At 31.5% G+C, this 18,848-nt stretch overlaps 2 protein-coding genes across 7 annotated transcripts in view; one reads left to right on the top strand and one right to left on the bottom strand.

Moving 5' to 3' along the window:
- Positions 1-1,390: 1,390 nt before the first annotated feature.
- On the bottom strand, positions 1,391-5,082 carry LOC128200606 (uncharacterized). The gene is made up of 2 exons (XM_052894557.1): positions 4,584-5,082; positions 1,391-1,633 (listed from the first exon to the last, which is right to left on the bottom strand). The coding sequence occupies exons 1-2, from the start codon at positions 4,749-4,751 to the stop codon at positions 1,523-1,525; spliced, it is 279 nt and encodes a 92-aa protein (XP_052750517.1). The 5' UTR covers positions 4,752-5,082; the 3' UTR covers positions 1,391-1,522.
- A 2,069-nt stretch (positions 5,083-7,151) lies between these two features.
- The window catches only part of LOC113511893 (dedicator of cytokinesis protein 3), an 85,849-nt gene continuing 74,152 nt past the window's right edge, over positions 7,152-18,848 (top strand). For 5 of the 6 annotated variants that reach the window (XR_008252804.1, XM_052894570.1, XM_052894568.1 and 2 more), the window contains exons 1-4: positions 7,153-7,360; positions 10,709-10,792; positions 11,625-11,818; positions 16,567-16,715. Coding sequence is in view for 5 of the 6 variants with exons in the window: in XM_052894570.1 (XP_052750530.1) it covers positions 7,324-7,360; positions 10,709-10,792; positions 11,625-11,818; positions 16,567-16,715 (464 nt within the window). In the remaining variant the exon portion in view is untranslated. Of the gene's footprint in view, positions 7,361-10,708; positions 10,793-11,624; positions 11,819-16,566; positions 16,716-18,848 lie in introns of all 6 variants that reach the window. The other variant, XM_052894569.1, reaches the window with a different exon arrangement.

The following is an 18,848-nucleotide window of genomic DNA, read 5'->3' as shown; positions in this document are numbered from 1 at the left end:
TCGACCTGATAGGGTATATTACTAGCAATGGGGTTATTAAGCTCAATCACTAACAATCTCTTCTCACCCCCCCCCCCCCTCCTGTTGTTGTTGTTGTCACCGACCCTGCCGGTGCTCCGCCATTGTTACATTAAATAGCTTCAGTAGCAACCTTTAAATTAGCACTCCTTCCATAGTTTTTGAAACGCAAACAGCCCTTAGGAACAAGTAGCTACTTGAGAAGTTCGAGTTTGATAGTGTTCGAATGAATAGAGAAAACGATTTATTGTTTTGCTTGGTATATGTAGTAAAAAATTTTATCATCTTTTTCTGGATCCCATGGCTAAATCGTTACAGGAAGCTTATTTTACATCAATATTTAAGATTGGACGCTCCTCTAATATTGCACTGCATATAATAATCTAGGTCCTGAATTGAAAGGACGAGTTCCATGGAGAGCTAAGATAAAACGTGACCGTCATGTCAATTTGTTGTTACGAATGACAGAACACACAAAGGGAGACAGTCTGATGTAAGGGTCCAATACCAGTTTTGAATTTGGAATTGTTAAAAATTATCATAGCTTATTGGAAAACTATTTTTTTTTTATAGAAATGACATTTTATTATATAACTCGAAATAGTGATATTTTACTAGTGACTCACCTAATAAACAGTAATAATCGATCATGGATATCACAAAAAATTTGCCGTGTGGTCTCGGCATAGAATGGGCCACCCCTTCCTTTCCCGTGAGTGTCGTCAGGGGCGACTAAGGGAACTTAATGATCGCGAGATAGGCAGCAGCGTCCCTCTTAAAACATCACAGGGTACAGGGTAATAACACCTGACTCCTCAGGAATGGCGCATGGGAAAAACAGTATATTCTGTTATATCTATGATTCTGCTCATATCTATAGGCGACGGTTACCACTTTCCATCAGGTAGGCTGTCAGCTTATTTGCCATTCTAAATTACATAAAAAATCACCAAAAGCCTAACTGCAGTAGTCAACCGGCCTCCTAAGCGTAGCAACTACAGACAACCCTCCCCTTATGGGGAAGGCGTATATTTAGCAGATAGTGATAATGATAATCACATAAAATACTGTGATATTCCTAGTAGTTTTATGTTTAGCCATTTTTATCTCTGTATTATGAATCTGTAATTATTGTAAAAATCCTTTGTAATTACACTATATATCTTACCTGCAAACCGAAAAAACTACTATGCGACATAAACGCGAACTGGACAGAGGTACTCAAGAATACTACTTTTGTATAGTATTCCGTTGACAAAAAATATGAGTGAAAGCAGGAGTAAAGGGTTTTCTAAACTCTATTAATACCTAAGCTTAAAACAATGTCTAAGTAAGAGGATTTCATGATGGTGATATAATAAAACTACAAATATTTGCTTAACCTAGACAATATTTATTAAAATTAGCACAACCATTATCAAAACATTTCTAAGCAGCGCTAAAATGTAGTATATGTACATATCACTGCCATATTTGGTAATAACTTATAGCTTATATCACACACTCATTTCATTTTCTGTCGTAGTTGGCTCCATGGATCTTGTAACATGGAAGGGTGGAGGTAAGCATCAATATTGGATCGGCTATCTTGTCCATAACTGCTGTTACTCCCACTCTGGAAAAATAATACTGTCATTAAACTACACATTTAGAAAATAATAGAGCAGCACTTAGTATGCGCAGTATATCTCAAACATTGGCAGGCCATCATTCTCTTGCTTTTTTAGTTATTCCAAGTCTTCATAGGCTATTATAACTGCTTATTATCAAACAAACAGTATGCTTGTTCACCATTTCAATGGTATTTTTTTAATGGATGATAATGTAATTGTTGTATACTAATGTGGGTAGATCTTAGATGTATACTAAGGTGGGTAGAAAAGTTAGTCTGTAGATGTCATCCTGGCCAGAGTGATTGACTGTTACAAGAATACATATTTTAGTGAATATATAATAGAGGCAACGAGAAAAATAGCGGAAATGTGATATAAACTGATTATTGACTAAATTAAACATATAAATAAAAACAATAGACATAAAATTTAATGAGTTGGACATTTCACATGAGTATTGGCAATTACATTGAAAGGTTTTCTTTTTGCCAAGAAGCTAGTGAAATTTAAGAAGATTTGAAGAAAATGGTAAATCAAAAATAAATTTAGATCGTACTTTAAGAGACAGATCAATGTGTGGTATACTAGATAAAGATATTAGAAAGAAATTATTAAAACAAAGACAATTATCATTTTAAGAGATTTGTGACATCATATTATCACAGGAAACTGCAAATATTATTATACCATGTAGTCCAAATACTCCAATATAGGATACAATTGTACCAATGAATATTAATATGGTACAACTAGGTAATTAGAAGGAATCTACTCAGAGTACTTATGACAAAAAATCAAAGTGTTTCCGCTGTGGTAAGTCACTCAGAGAAGAAAGCAGTAATAATAATAAATGTCTTCTGTCTTACAAATCTTACAAAACTATCAAGGAATTGAGTGCAAATGACAAAAGTGAAAAAAATTAAATATGCTCATTGGAATTGGGTCAATCAGTATATGTAGGTATGATGAAGGACGTCATTGGTTACAAGGAACAGTGGAGAAGAAAATAGGGGTATGCAGATACTTAGTGCGGTGGAATGGAAGATTGTTATTGAGACACACCAACCAGATGCATAGCAGGGGGATGGTGAACAGTAGAGATCATATACCAAAACATACAATAGAATTAGATACCACAACATATGATAGTGATGATGAGAGTCACGTGGTTATACCATCTCTACAATAATGGGCTGACATCATTGGAGTATCAGGGCCACTAGATACCATGATAAAAAAAGAACTCAGGAGAAATGATGAGGACAAAACAATCCTTGTACATATCACCACAAACAGAATCATCTAATAAAATAAAATCTAGAGTAATAGAATATGAGATGAACGATGAAAAGTCTGATACAGATGATTCAGATCAATCATCATAAGTCATTTACAATATAAGTAATAAATAGTTGTACAATCACACACAGACAAAAAGTAGTGAAATGAACTTTATTAAGCAAGTTAATATTAGTAAAAGTGCTATTGTAGTTAAATAGTGTGATTATTATTAGAAAGACTTGGAAGGAAGGTATGTTGTGTACCAAAGTGAGCAGATCATAAAAAAGTTAATCTGTAGATGTCATCCTGGCCAGAGTGATTGAGTGCTACAAGAATGCATATTTTAGTGAGTATAATAATAATAATGGTAACCCTAGTTGCGCTAACAGTATAAGCTGGCAGGTCAGCCATCTCAATGGTAGCACAAATAATATAATATTTTATATATACATATATATCCAAGGGTTTATTTAATAGATGATAATGGAATATTATGCCCCGCCTATGCTAACGGTATACTCTGGCAGGGTACCAGTGAGAAATAATAACTAAGAATGAAATCTCTCTACCCAAGGGGGGTTGATATCAGGCAGGCAACTAGTCATAAGAACAAAATCCAGAACCTTGTGTAATATGAATAAGACCATTTTACACCAACCCCATTATTATTAATTTTTTTTTGTTGCATGAAAACGGATTGGTAATTCTGCCTGCGCTAAAGGGATATGCTGACGGAGCACCAGTGAAGGGTAATTGATGAGAATTAAAACAAGCCAGTTAGCCTATCATGATGAATTCATCAGAAATTAATCATGATAGTTTCCAGGGGGAACTGCATGAAGGTCGACCTGGTTAGGCATATTGCTAGCAATGGGATTTTTAGTCTCCATTACTAACAATCCCTTTCCCCCCATCGACCTCATTATTGGGATAAGAGCAGGAAAATTACGACATCATATCATCATCATCATCATCTTCCTGCCCTAATCCCAATTATTATTTGTGGTCGGCATAATATGGTTTTATCTATATTACTAAAGGATTTGGCTTATAGTTTTACGACCAGCCCCCAGCCTGATGTCAACCCTCTTTGGGAATATATATAAAATATATAATTTATATATAAATATATAATAGTATACAAGAATATCTTTAGACAAAATTCAATGGTAAATAGACAATAGGCAATTAAAAATACTAGCTTTTACCCACAACTCCATCCATGTGACCAGGACATCTTCATTGACCAGGACAAAAATAGCCTACATCCTTCTTCGTCCCATATAGTATGTGTATACCAAATTTCATAATGACTGGTTAAGCTGTTAAGGCACCATGAGGTGAAACACCACCACAAACAAACAAGTTCTCTTTCACATTTATAATATTAATAAGGATAACATTCACCATTTGTGTCTAGATCCAGTACAATAATGATGGGGGAATCAAGCACCCATTGCAGTATAATAAAAGTCCCAATATGAATCTATGATATGATTCTGTATACATTTATGTTATTTTTTATACAATTTAGAATTACAAACAAACTAGTGACCTAATGAAAAGTGACAACTGTCACCAATATGTGAATACACAGAAAATCAGTCATTCCATTATCATCCATTAAAAAAAAACTAAGTACATTGATTGATAAAATACCACGATACATACCTCATAACTGTTATTCCTTTGAGAACCATTGCTCCATCTGTTATTGTAACCACCGCGTCTTTGACCATTGTGATGTCGATTGTTTTGATATCTTTGATTGTGATTTTGGGCTGACCACTTTCCATGGACGGGAGTACTTTGAGACAGTGGAATAAAATTGTCCGACATTTCTAACAAAGTTTTTTTGTGTTTCCCACAAATTTTGCTGCATATGCAGTAAAATGCACCAAGTTTTTTAATGAACGTCCAACACCACAATGAACAAAAATATTAAAAAACACTAATGCTTTAGCTTCAATTATTAAAAGCCAAATAAAACCAAAAACCAACAAATTTTTAGTCAAACACTATCAATTCTTACATTAATTTAAATTGTTTATCAATAAATATAAACAAATACCAAGTAAACAAAACTCAAATATTAGCAAGAAATGAAGTAACTTGTAAAGTATTCACAGATTAGAGAAACTATGTAGCAATTACTTTGAATTACTTTCTCTGTGAACTGGCTGTCATTCATTTTCATCAGTAGTTTGGGTTGCCAGATGCAACTTTTTTTTAACAATATCTCAGATAACTTTTCTCCTAATCGAAACAATTTCTTTTAGATTTGCCCAACCTTAAATTCATATGTTTTACTATGAATAACATAGCATATAAAAATCACACCGCACTTCTGTATGTTTCTACTTTTAGGTTCCTTGTCTTATGCCATTATGCCATATTTAGTTTTGTTACCTTTATTAATATATTTCATGTACCGTATACTTTTTACAACTACTAAAATTGCCGAAAAAACTTACCCAAAATTCTTCAAACTCATATCTGTTTCGCCAAGAATTTCATCTCTAAAATATCTTTAACAGAAATTTGTACCCTAAATTGGCGAAAAAATATTTAATTTGGCAACATTGAGTATTATTATTGTCATCCGCCACTACGGGCGGCGGTAGTCACTTACCATCAGGTGAGCCGCATGCTCGTTTGCCCCCTGTGTTGTAAAAAAAAAAAAAACAGATAAAGTAATTGTCGCTGTCACTGTCATGTCACTGTGTTATTTGTGTTAAGGAGCGACACTGAACTAAAACTAGAAAATAAATCTATACAACCGTCTTGAAATGTTAACATACGATTATACTTTTACAATAATTTATTTATTTTAGTTTCGAAATTATTTCCAACTTGTTTGTAACTGCCACGTCCATTTCTCATAAATTGCCATAATAGAAATGACGTACATCATAAATCATTAGAAATGAGTTTAATCTGGGATTTTGGATTTATGATTAAAAAAAAGTAACATAGAATCACTATTGAGACTACTTCATATTTTTATCTTTATAGAATAGTTGATTTATAGATTAAAGTTATTAGTCTTAAACTTGTAATTCTAATCACAGATGAGTCGATCCCAGTACGTACTAGGAAATTATGGAACCAAACAGACTAGAATAAAATTTTAGTAGGAATATATTTATTTCTCCATAACATTTGATTTTTATTACTGTGCTCATATTAACCAATATTTAAATAGACTGAACTCTATTATATATTACTTGTGCTATTATAATACCCATTTTTATATACATATATCAATATTTTTTAAGAAAAGGCATAATATAAATATTGTTGTATGACGTTACAATTTTTAAATGGTTGCATAGACTAATATTCCAATTTTATCAATATGTTCGTAGTGCCATATTTTATATAACTTCATTATTAGTAATCTAAGTTTCTATTTTTATCCATTATATTTATCTTTAAATATATTGGGTTTTAATTAAATATCACAGATTAGAGAGATTAAGATTAAATATGTTGGAATAGAGTTTCAATAAAATGTCGGTTTAAAAATTTTCTTCTTTGTCTATTACCTTTAAACAGATGTTGGCAATCTTTATCCATTGCTATCCTGGCCCTCCTAGTGAGTTTGTGAGATAGAATGAGATAGAAACGCCGAATGTCTCGTTTCAACTCACAGACTTGCTAGTAATGTCGAGTCAATCTACGAATTCGCTTGTTCCTTGTCTAGAGGCTGTGAAAAAGGATATAATGCACATTCCTAACCACTTTAAAATTTTTTCAAAATTTTTCAAGATATCCGTCGTTTTCCCGGTCTTCGACAACTTTTCTTTCCTGTATTATAAGCTGCAGAAAAATATATTTTCTTCCGTACTATATATTCCAGATATAGCAAATTAACGGCGTTTTATAACATTTAATATGACGAAAATTACTATAATTGAAATGTATAAAGTTGTATAAAGATGCAAAAAAAACATTGTTTGCAGTACAGTGTAATTACGTATCATTGCTAGAATAATTTTTGTGAATATTATATATTTGTCAGATTGGAAATAAAATATACTATGATTGTTTCGAGTGAACTTTAATATTTTAATAGATAAATTACTTCTTTTAGTGACACTGTATATCGATTTAGCAATTTTTAATCTTACTTATTATTTTTAATTTACGATAATTTCATCCAAAATATAGAATTAATTAATATATTTTTGACATAAAGTATAATTTAGTAGTTTTTAGCCTAACAACTGCAGCACCGATTTAAATATGGTCACACTGTATCTGTCTGACTGTCAACAATCTGGTGTAGCCGATATAATTATCTACACTTTTTGTTCTTAATTTTTTCATATAAAACATCTTGAATTGCAATGGTTCCATAAAATTATATAAATAAATAAGTGGAAGCCGAAAATTCCACAACTCAATCATGTGGATTGCATTAAAATCTCCGAAACTCGCTGTCGGTAAGTAACATAGTTTAATTAATAACGCGACATCCTGCCTGAGTATTTTAGCGGAAATTGTAGAACATGTCAAGAATATTAAGCGAATAATGATTTCTTTACTTATAGTAAATGTAGTTAGTATTGACAAAATCGCAGATTCTAATAATAAGTTATATCTACTCTATAATTTCTTTCTTTTCGCATAATATAAACATGTAGCTATTTGCGTATTTACAGGCGTTTAAAAATTATATACTTCAAAGTATTATCTGTTTTATTAAACATGACTAATTTTTCTGTTGGAATGTCATAGTTTGTAAACATTGATACATAAATAATGAAATTTATTATATTAATCTGGTCTAGTGGTAGTAATGCAAATACTTTAACATATTTAAATTTGTTTCATTTAAAAATAAATCTATACCACCTATTCAAGTAGTTAATGTAACAAAGAAAATTAGATTAACATAGTAGATAACATATATGTGACAATCTAGATTTTTAAAATTTGTGTTAGCACTTACCTGCTATTAATTTCTTTATAACATAAAAGATTATTATTATTAACAATAATCATTTTCCTGACATACCTATTATATTTTATATTACATATTGAGTCATTTTTATAATTATAAATCATAATCAAATTAAAAAAAAATAATAAGTAATTTCAAATATATTTAGAATAAATTAGAGTAAAAGAAGATCACTTATTAATTATTACATAATCTACCACTTGAAATTTAGGGCTCTTGTCCTTGCCTAATGTTTCATTTGCCTAACAAGTAAAAAAAAAGTATACATGCCTTATATTAAAAAAAAAAATTAAGATATATATAAATTGCTAAAATAGTATAAAAACATAAAAGTAATTAATTTCTTTGTTTTTATGGGTATGTTTACTAAAACATAATATTTTGATCTTGACAATACAGGAGCAACTAAATGCACTATCTATTTTGTTACATCTATAGTGCTTTATTTCTATAGTTAATAGTTACCTTTCTACATCAAGTCAGCTTATTCACCATTCTAAGTTGTATAAAAAATATATTTTACAGAAACCATAAATTTTTATAGCTTGTATCTATTAATACCTCTGTCTACTCTATGATTACAGTTCTCAAAATCATTATTTTTAAATGTGACATTGAAATTTATGCCACTATTACTATGTGTTTTATTTTTCTGTTTATTATTATTAAAACTTATATAAGAATTTAGGAAAATAGAACCAAGGTAATCCATGGTACTTCTCATGTCTATAGGCGACACTTACCACTTTCCATCAGGTGGGCCGTCAGCTTGTTTGCCATTCTAAGTTGTATAAAAAAAGTTTTGTTAATAAATTTGCATGATTTTAAATCAAACTTTGCACATCATTGGTTTAAGCAATATTCTTGACCTATAGAAGTAATGATTTCTATAGAAGTAAACATAATATTTGTTATGATATTTAGTCTGATAACTATTAATTGTTGTTTGACATGATACCATTGTTTGCCAATCCACCATCAAATATTCTAACTAACTAGTTTAATAACTATTACAATAATTCTGGTTAAGCTTCTTAATACATAATAAATTGTTATTACTAGGAGCTGTAATGGCCACTTTGCAAATTCATGGAATAACTTATTTCATACCAGCTTACCCCGCATACATATTATGCCTTCTACCACTGTCAACTGGGTCTATTTTTTATGAGGATAATCTATTATAAATTTAAGCCTTTAATTGGAATAAGTCATATTTCACAAGTTGAAGCAAAAAAGATACATTTAAAAAATTTTGTTAAAATTGTTTTGATATATTTTTTTTTAAATTGGCTAAATATCTTTAAAGATTTATAATGAGATATTATAATGTTATAATAGATTATGTAAACAAACTCTTACAAAATATCCAAATATCTTTTCAAACAACTTTCACTTATTAATTTTTGCATCTTATAATATGCTAATTTATATACCTGCTTTGTTGTTATTTCGTAACGTTATATTTAAATATATTATTGACAATCACTATGGTCTGTTGGTAGATACATTGCTTTGTATAAATCAGATTTCAGGATTGATTCTAGGTTGGGCCAATTTAGGAAACAATCTCTTCTAAATTGTCTTATTTGGATGTTTTGGACTGAGCATCCAGTGTGTGATATGGTGTGGTTGCATTATATGTATTGTTGTAAATTATTTAAGTAATGCAATATTTAATACAATAAGCGTAATACATTTCATAACAGAAGTGGTAAAAAGAGAAACATTCTGTATATCTAATTCTTTTCATTATGCAGTTCCTAAATATGTCAACCAACTTCAAAAAGAAGGAGGTTCTTAATTGAGTTGTATTTTTTTCTTATGTTACTTCATAACTCTTTCAGTTCTAAACCGATATGGATTCTTTTTTTTTTCTGAAAGGATATACTCACAGATTGGTCCCATAGATATTTTATCATAACCGATTCAGTAATTTTTAAATCATAATATCACTTATTTTGATTTAAAAAGTACTGAACTTTTTTCACAATTGAAGTGCATTTTTTTTGTGGGACATATTTAATTCTATTTTTGGTAACAGATTTTTAAATTGTTGGACATACAAAAATTTTTTCATCACTAAACAATATTTTCAATCAAGTTACTTATTTGCTAATCTTTGTAATGTAAAAAATTAATACAAATAAATATGAATATTTAAATCAGAAGTGTTCTTATTTATTCTCACATAATCCAGGTGGGTCGTCAGCTTGTTTGCCTTTCTAAATTGTATAAAAACATGTATAATATCCCAATTAACTAATTTTAAATTAACTATTACCATCTTCTGGTTAATATGGTAGCAGACTGCGGCAGTAGGATTCTTAAGAACGCGGACTAATGGCTCCATTGCTAACAGTACACCTTGTTGGAAACCCTGTTAGTTGCAACCATCAGAGTTGAACTGCTGTCATCCTTACCTATCATTCCTCACTTGTACCTAACTAATGCAGACCGATAGCGCAGGCGGGGATGCCATTTCATTATCATCCATATTAAAAGCATTTTATGAGTGGTGATATATTTAATTTTTATTTTATCACTACATAAAGGGTGGGTGAAAAATTAATTAATTAATGGGTGAAAAATGGAATGGTAACCCCGCCCACGCTATTGGTATACACCGACGAGGCACCTGTAGATAATTATAGGTGAAAATGAATGCAGGTCAGTTGGCCCACCATGATGACTTCGACAAGAATTAACCATGATGGTTTCCAATAGCTAGCAATAGGGCTATTAAACCGCTTTACTACATTTCCTTACCCGCCATTACATATAGGGTCATAACAATTGATTTAAATTAAACAATTTGTAATTACAGGTGTTTACAATTGGAAAGGAGATGTTCGGTCTGGATTACCCATTGAAATAGGAGAAACAGTGCAGATATTTGAAGAAAATGGAGGTAATTTTATATGAACTTCTTTACTAAATATAAATATACCTAAAGTATTAATTAATATAAAAAATAAGACGTGTAATAAATTGATATGTGTGTTTTAGACATATTAATGTATGATACATTGTCACGGTTGCGAAAATGTATGTTGAATCAGAAGGCACTTATAGATAGAATATGATCTATTTAATCACTGATCGATTATTCTGTCTCCTCCTGTAACTGCATCCTTGAATTTCGCATTGAAAATACATATATATTATGACGTTCTTATCCCTTTCATATTGACACTTTAGTTTAATTTGCTTTAGCACATACAGCGAGTCTGCCCTGTTAATCTGTAAGATGAGGAACAATTCTCAGCGTGCTTTTTGTCTATCAAAATACAAGGCCTAATTACATTGAATCTCATATGAATCCAGGAAAAGTTACCAACTGATTCAAAGTGATGGACGTCTAGTTTGAATGAACCATTTTTAATAATATATAAGATTAAGTGCTTAAAAAATATTTATAAATTACGAGCATGTCAAGTGTTATTTTTACCACAACGGTAGTGGTCGAGAGATGACTCTGATTAGCCCATCCACTATGACATCTATAGTTTTCTTTGTACTTCTCAAAGGTTGACTGTAAGAGACCTCTCTGTGGGATAAATCTGCAATTGTATGTTACATCTTCTTAATATCTAATGTAGTATGTATAATAAAGATTTTATAATACATCTTTAATATATTAATAAAGTATTTTTAAAAATTGTTAAAAAAGAAATTAAAAATTATTTTTAAGGTCCTGATAAATAATCCATCAATGAATATAAATGTCTAAAACTTTCCAGCCTGGTACCGAGGGTTTAGTACAAAGAACAGATCAGCTTGGGGTATCTTCCCTGCTTGTGTGGTCTCTATCCGGCCATGTACCATTAAAGGCTTCGGAACCGCAGCTATTTGCGAGCTCAAAGAGGATCCTCTTGTTCAGGAAATAGCATGTGTCTTGCGGGAATGGGCACGTCTGTGGAAAAAGCTCTATGTGGTGGGTATAAACTTGACTTGTGATTTTTAAATAAGTCCTAAGTATTTTACGTTATCGCGATGTTAATTGTAATCAGATTTTGACGTTTCTTTTTGCAATCGACAGAGTATCTATTTGTAAACACACAATTTTGCGTTCTAAATTCGAATGTTTAAAATTCAATGTGGCTATCACGTCTCATTTCTTGATTCATTTGTGCTTTTTTTTGTGAAACCGAATTTGTAACTACAAAAGAAATGTTGCAGTACAAAAATGGTACAAGCAGAACTTACAAACGGTCTTGAATTACTACATTTTCTTGAGAATGTTTTAAATATAAGTATAAAATGAATGGAAATAATAGATATTAACTAATTGTCTCGATTTCCTTTGAAATACTCCTGATTTCGTCAAAAGATTTCTTCTCGAACGGACTACAATTAAAGATTATACTTTATATATGGCCCCTCAAAATGTCCGGTAAGTGGCCGAATAGGTTCAAATGATAGGTCTATTATGTCTATACAATGTATGTGTTCTAGAGACGTATTCCATTGTTTACGATCATTACACTGTGTAGCAGATTATACACAAAAGACTATTTTGAAGCGATTTTTTTTTTAATGTTTGAAAATACAAATTAGATAATTGAACTCTGTTGACGACTAGAAGTACCTAATATTAGTTTTCGACGTTTTACATAGTTCTTTCTATTTGCATTTCAAATAAATATGAATCATATTTCAGTAGGTATCAACTGTGTTTTATTATATGTTACACGATATATTCTCAGAACTGAACTGATTCTGTATCTGTTTTCTGTAATTGTTAATAGGTACAAATTTCGTCAGTATTGCAGTAATTTCTCTTGACTTTAACAACAATTTTTAATACCACTTTATTAACCACAAATTGATATCGAAATATTAATTTACGTTTGCACTTTATAAGTTTTCTCTTGTTGGGAGCTGTTTAAAATTTTTTTTTATTATCATAATCATTTTACCTACTAAATTACTAAACAGACACCTTCAGAGGAATATAAGGAATGGTTTTAAGTTACCTGCATGTACTAGTTCTCTACAACACATTTGAGGTTGTCTCTCCATCTAGCTGGGACCTTTTTTTACTCCATTTGTGTGTACGAGGTCGTAACTCGAGAACATATCGTTCTATTGATCGATTGGTGGTAGTGCCTCATTTCGAATTCTGGCTCTTGCTGAATAACTTGAATCTTCCTCATACCAATATAGACAATATAACTATTAATCATTAGAGACAAAGAGGTTGTTAGTAATGAGTTTTAACAACCCTATTGCCTAGCAATGTATCCCATCCGGTCAACCCTCACGCAGTTCCCCTTGGAAATCATCGTGGCTAATTCTCAGTCAACTACAGTAGTCTAACTGACCTGCTTTTATACTCAATTATCATCTCTCATTGATGCCCCTTCAGCGTAAACCGATAGTTTAGGCCAGGGGTCGGCAAACTGCGGCTCGCGAACCATATGCAGCTCTTTGGATGTGAAGTTGCAGCACTTTAGTTTAAAAAAAAAAACAAAAAAAAATTAAAATCATTCTGAAACGATTAACGAAACAACGAATAACACAATTTCAAAGTTTTTAAAGAGCCACAATTTTTGTTTACCAACAATAAATAGTATTTGCATAAATAACGCTAAATAATTGGCTCTTTAAAAACTTTTAAATTTTGTAAATTTCTTTTGACTCTTCAGACTCAAAAAGTTGTCGGTCACCCTGGTGTACGCGGAGAGTGAGGAGTCATTACTATTAATAGAGGCTCACTTTTTTTAGTATATTATAGAAATTTTTACGAGTCCTATTTAAATAAACTGTTAAGATAACAGTGTTTGAACAATGGTAGACAAAAATGTCTGAATCTTTATGGGCTTCAGATAATGTATTATCTAAACTAGATGTAGTCCGCAGCTTCTTTTTTACCAAAATTTTATCAATTTGGAATTTAAATTAGATAAAATTTGTTAAGTGTTACTTTGGAAAATGTAATAACAGTTTCTGGATTTTGATCCTATATTAATAGATCATGAATTACAAATTTTTATTCGAGATTTCGTACCGCGAGGCTGCGATAAAAAGTAGCCTATGTTGTTCTCTATCCTATAATACGCACACACCAAAGTTAATGATAATTGTTTGAACTGTTGGTGCTAAGACAAACATATTTTCATTTCACACATATATAGTCATAAGTATATAATAATAATATAAATACCTATAGAATTTTATATATATATATATATATATATATATATATATATATATATATATATATATATATATATATATATATATATATATATATATCGGTTGGAGGTAGTTGTGCAAACATTGTTAAAAAACAGCTCCAATTTAATTTTCGTTTTAAACTAATATAAAATTATAATTAATTATAATTAAATAGACTTTCTTAAAAATTATAATTTAATGAAATTATCTAAACTATAATCATTCATTTGCCGGAATAAATCACACTTTTACTTCTACTACAACAACAAAAATGTCTGTGGAAAAGTTGAGCTTACAGGAAACTAGAGACGAATTTGCCAGGGTATTGCGCGTGCGTTGCTGATCCTGCAGAAACCTCTTTACTCCCTTTTTGAAAAACTCTATGCTGTAGTCTCTTGAAAAAACTTCGGCAGGGAACTCATTCCATAATCTGAGTGTTCGTGGGTGAACATCCCAAAAACCGTGTTGTACGCGACCATTTAGGCTGTAGGATATGAGGGTCAACTCCACGTCGATGGCGAGCCTTTCGATGGTACAAAGTGGTTGTGGGCATCATATTGAACAATTGGTACAAGCGGTAGAACCCACAGAGTGAGTCAAAATCTTTCCTAAGCTAAGATACTGCTTGTAAGCCTGGGATCTTCGACAATTCTCGTAGCTCGGAGTATAAATATAAATTGATAGTAATATAAGCATGTAAGCTACAATGTGTGTAGGTATGTGCTTATCAAATACTTATGACTAACAAACAATCATTTTCATATATTTTCACAATAACATTATAATATGATTAATTAGTGTTGGTATATACCTAATACTACTGTTGTCTCAGATAATGATAAGGGTATTAGGTATCAAATAAAATTTATCTGTATTTAAATACTTTGACAAATGTGTGTGTTGAGTATTTGTGTTGTATGATTTTAGTTAGTCAAGGTGTCAAGGCATTAAATGTGAAAAAAATATATTTATTCTGTATTTCATAAACAATATTATTTAAATTAATAATAAATTAAGTATAATTTTAATAACTCAATACTCTAGTGAAAGTCGTAAGGTTTGTTAGTGTGGTGTAGCGTATTTAGTGTTAAAAATATTCATGTTTATTGATAAAAAAATATCAATTGTGTAAATAGAAATGGAGAAAAAAAATTTGGCAGTAAGCAAGTTTTAGTATTAATTTCTTAAGGACTGTATTTAGTGGTTTTAATCGCACGAATTAACCCTTTGCATTCGAGGCCTTTTTCGCTTGCAATGTAAGCAGAGCCTAGTCCACGAAAGTACTTCCGAGAAAACTATTTTATCGCATATTGTTAATAAGGAGATCCAGTTACTAAAGACCATAGCGTCGTAGCAGCGTAATTCGATTTAAAGTTTTAAAACACTTAACACAACAAAGGGTTAAGTGCTACCTATATATTAATTTTATATTTAAACTTGTACATTGATTGTTATTCAATCGCTGTTAAACAATTATGTGGTCCAATAAAGAGTAAATAAATCCAAATTGTCAGGCCCACGAGATATCATTCGAGTTTCAGAGCCCGCCAAGGGTTTTTTTTAATGGATGATAGTGGAATAGTAACTCAATCTGCGTTAACAGTATACACTGACGGGGCTTCAGTAAGAAATGATAAGTGAGAATGAAAAGGCAGGTCACTTAGCCTATTGTGATGAATACACCTCGAATTCAGCACGATGATTTCCAAGGGGGACCACGTGGAGGCTGACCTGACAGGGTGTATTGCAAGCAATGGGACTGGTAGTCCGCATTACTAATAATCCCTTTCCCTCCTGCCCGCCAAAGGTTGCGTAAATAAGTAAACGGAGTTAAAATTTGTTATTATTATAATTATGTACTAGAGTAACATGTTTTATTACTATCGCAGACTCGCCACACAAAAAAAAAATGGTGTTGTAATTTACGCTTGTCGGCATTTGACGATTTTGGTAAAATTCCAGGAGCCATCTATTTTCTGTAATTTTAAATTTATTTACACTTATTTATCAGTTAATGCTACAAATATATATATGTATATTTAAATACGAGTAAGTAACTTGTAATTATTGTAGATGTGTAATGAGCATAAATATTGAAGTTTCTTTAACGTCGACAAGCTTATAGTCTGTGGACGCCTGCAATACTAGAGAAGCAACGCGAACGTGACTGCCCTAGTGTTACAGGCATCCGTAGACTATAGTGACCGTTTAGGTATTATCAGACGGACTATATGCTTTTTTGCCACTTTAAGGGTATAAAAGAACTCGTCCCTTGATAGACATTCATTTATTTTTTTTATTCTAATTTAATTTTTCGAATGTGAATCTATGTATACTTACAGATTCACTTATCGAAATTACATTTTATTGTTGATAAAATGCATTTGAGTATCTCTGCGAGTCTAGTAGTTAGTTGATAAATACTGCTATCACATTTTATGGACTATCCTTTCATGCATAACAATCCGTTTAGGTGGTAATTATATAATTATTGTATCACAGGAACGGGAGACGTATCGGTTCAGTGCCGTTGCTAAAGTGATGCGGGAGTTGCTGAGCGGGCGGCGGTCACTCCTCGCTGGGACACTCACCCAGGATCAAACAAGAGCGCTGCGGTTAAAGCTCGTCGCGAAACTGGATTGGGGAAATAGGTAAGTGATAGTTATTTTCCTATAAACTCGGATCCTTCAAACAGCATGATAAGGCAATACCTACATTCTAGCAAAATAAGTTCAAATCGTTTCATTTCAATCAGACCGCCGCCATATAGTGGCCAACTTTGAAACTTAAAAGAAAAACTTGAAAACATCTTAAAATTGAAAGAAGAATGTTTGCGGTTGATCCTGTTTATGTTTTGCTCAGTTCGCTGTGTTCCTCTCTTTTTCGCTCAGAATGGTGTGGACACATATGCTATTATAAAATATAGAAAATAAGTGGTAATTAGTTCTCTTCTCCGCCCAAAATTACGGGATATAGAGGCGTATCATCTTAGTCCACAGGAGAAGCAATGCATAAGGGGTACAATGGAGGTTACAGTGCATTCTGTAACTCTATGGAGTTCATGTTTATAGACTATGGTCATATCAGGTGAGTCATAATTTGTTTGCCATTTCAAGTTGCATAAAAACTTGTAATAATTCTGGGTTGCAATATGTTATTATTGTATCCATATTTCACGTGACATTTCCTGACGCATATGGAACAAGGACAGCATCTACATACAGCAGCGTTTCCGAATAAATTGGACATAGGAACCTTTAAAAAACTTTTTTTTTTACACAACATAGAATAGCAAATAAACTGACGGCCCACCTGATGGAAAGTGGTAACCATCGCCTATAGACAGGTGCAGTACCATGGACATAACAGTATACTGTTTCGCCCATGATACCCCCATGCGTTGCCATTCCTGAGGACTTGGGTGTTATTCCTCTGTATCTTGTTAATTTACTGTTATATCCCACCCTTCAAACCGAAACACAGCCATGCAAACATAACTACTTCACGATTGAAAACGAATGGGATAGAGGTACCCAAGCACTACGACTTTTGTACAAAGTCTTACTCTGGCAAACGTGCCTAATTTTCTTAAAAGAACTGCAACTCGTCGGTAACTTCTCTGGTATTGCTAATTTTCAAGACCTGCTGTGATTTACAATCAGGTAAGTAGAAAGCACCATTACTCCTAACTCAAATAAATTACAAATGGTTCTCTATACGATTTACTAGTATTATTTAAGAATATAGTTATATCACTTGTATAATATACATATTTTATTGGTCCTCGCCAAAGTTTTTCTGTGATACCGTCCAGTTGAGTTCCATTTGAATAAGCCTATAGTTATATCAATGTCTAAATAATTTTATGGCACTCCGTCCTCTCTGCTTACTTGAGTGTATGTATCTTCATATAGGAATTGAAGATTTTTTAGATTTTATTTGCTTACTGTTTAAATTTTTTAAGACATTGTTGAGATAATCTTACTTTTCATGCAGAACTTTTATAGGCCTCACTGCTCATTATGACGGTGTGGTTGCCATTGATCCTGACTTACAATGATGGCTTGTCCATGGTTTCGCTATGTGTGTTAATACAATATAAACTTATAAAACTGTTCTATTTATCCCTGTTGAAAGATTTTATTGAAGCATTAGCAGTAAGGACCAAAAAATTCCTTTCAATAAAGCTATTCGTATTTATTGTACTGTAATTGTCGAAGATATATGATTGCGTTACATAGTGAACTAAATAAATAGATAAATAGTGAACTAGTAATTGTCTTCTAAATTTAGATATATCGGCCGATAGTTTAACAAAAAAAACGATACTAATAAGAAATATCACAGTAGTAAACTAATGTTTATTTTTGATAAGTCTTAATCTCCATTCCTTAACGAATAAATGGGTATTGTTATTTCCTACGTGCTAGTTGATATTCCAACTTATATATTTTAATTATATAAATAAAACGAGTAATATTTTTTTGTCTTTTTTTTATTAAAAAACTAAACTAAATAATTCAATAAGAGTTATACATGTACACTCTTCAATAGTCTACAGTCTTCCTAATTTTACAATATATGGAATGATAAAAAAATATTCAATGGAAGACTTGGATCAAAACCACATAATCAAGTCCATCCATTATGTCTTATTTCACATCACACGATGTTTCATTACAAAATATCGTCTTGATCTTTTTTTTTATATTATATATGGGCTTAGTCAGTTGCACTTTAATACAACAATAATATTCTTACTTAACACATATAGTCACAGGCAT

The sequence above is a fragment of the Galleria mellonella genome, unplaced genomic scaffold, assembly GCF_026898425.1.
Source record: "Galleria mellonella isolate WM207_F2 unplaced genomic scaffold, CSIRO_AGI_GalMel_v1 utg213, whole genome shotgun sequence".
Classification (NCBI taxonomy): domain Eukaryota; kingdom Metazoa; phylum Arthropoda; class Insecta; order Lepidoptera; family Pyralidae; genus Galleria; species Galleria mellonella.
Note: the sequence above shows the minus strand (reverse complement) of the source record. Positions and strands in the feature narration are given on the sequence as shown.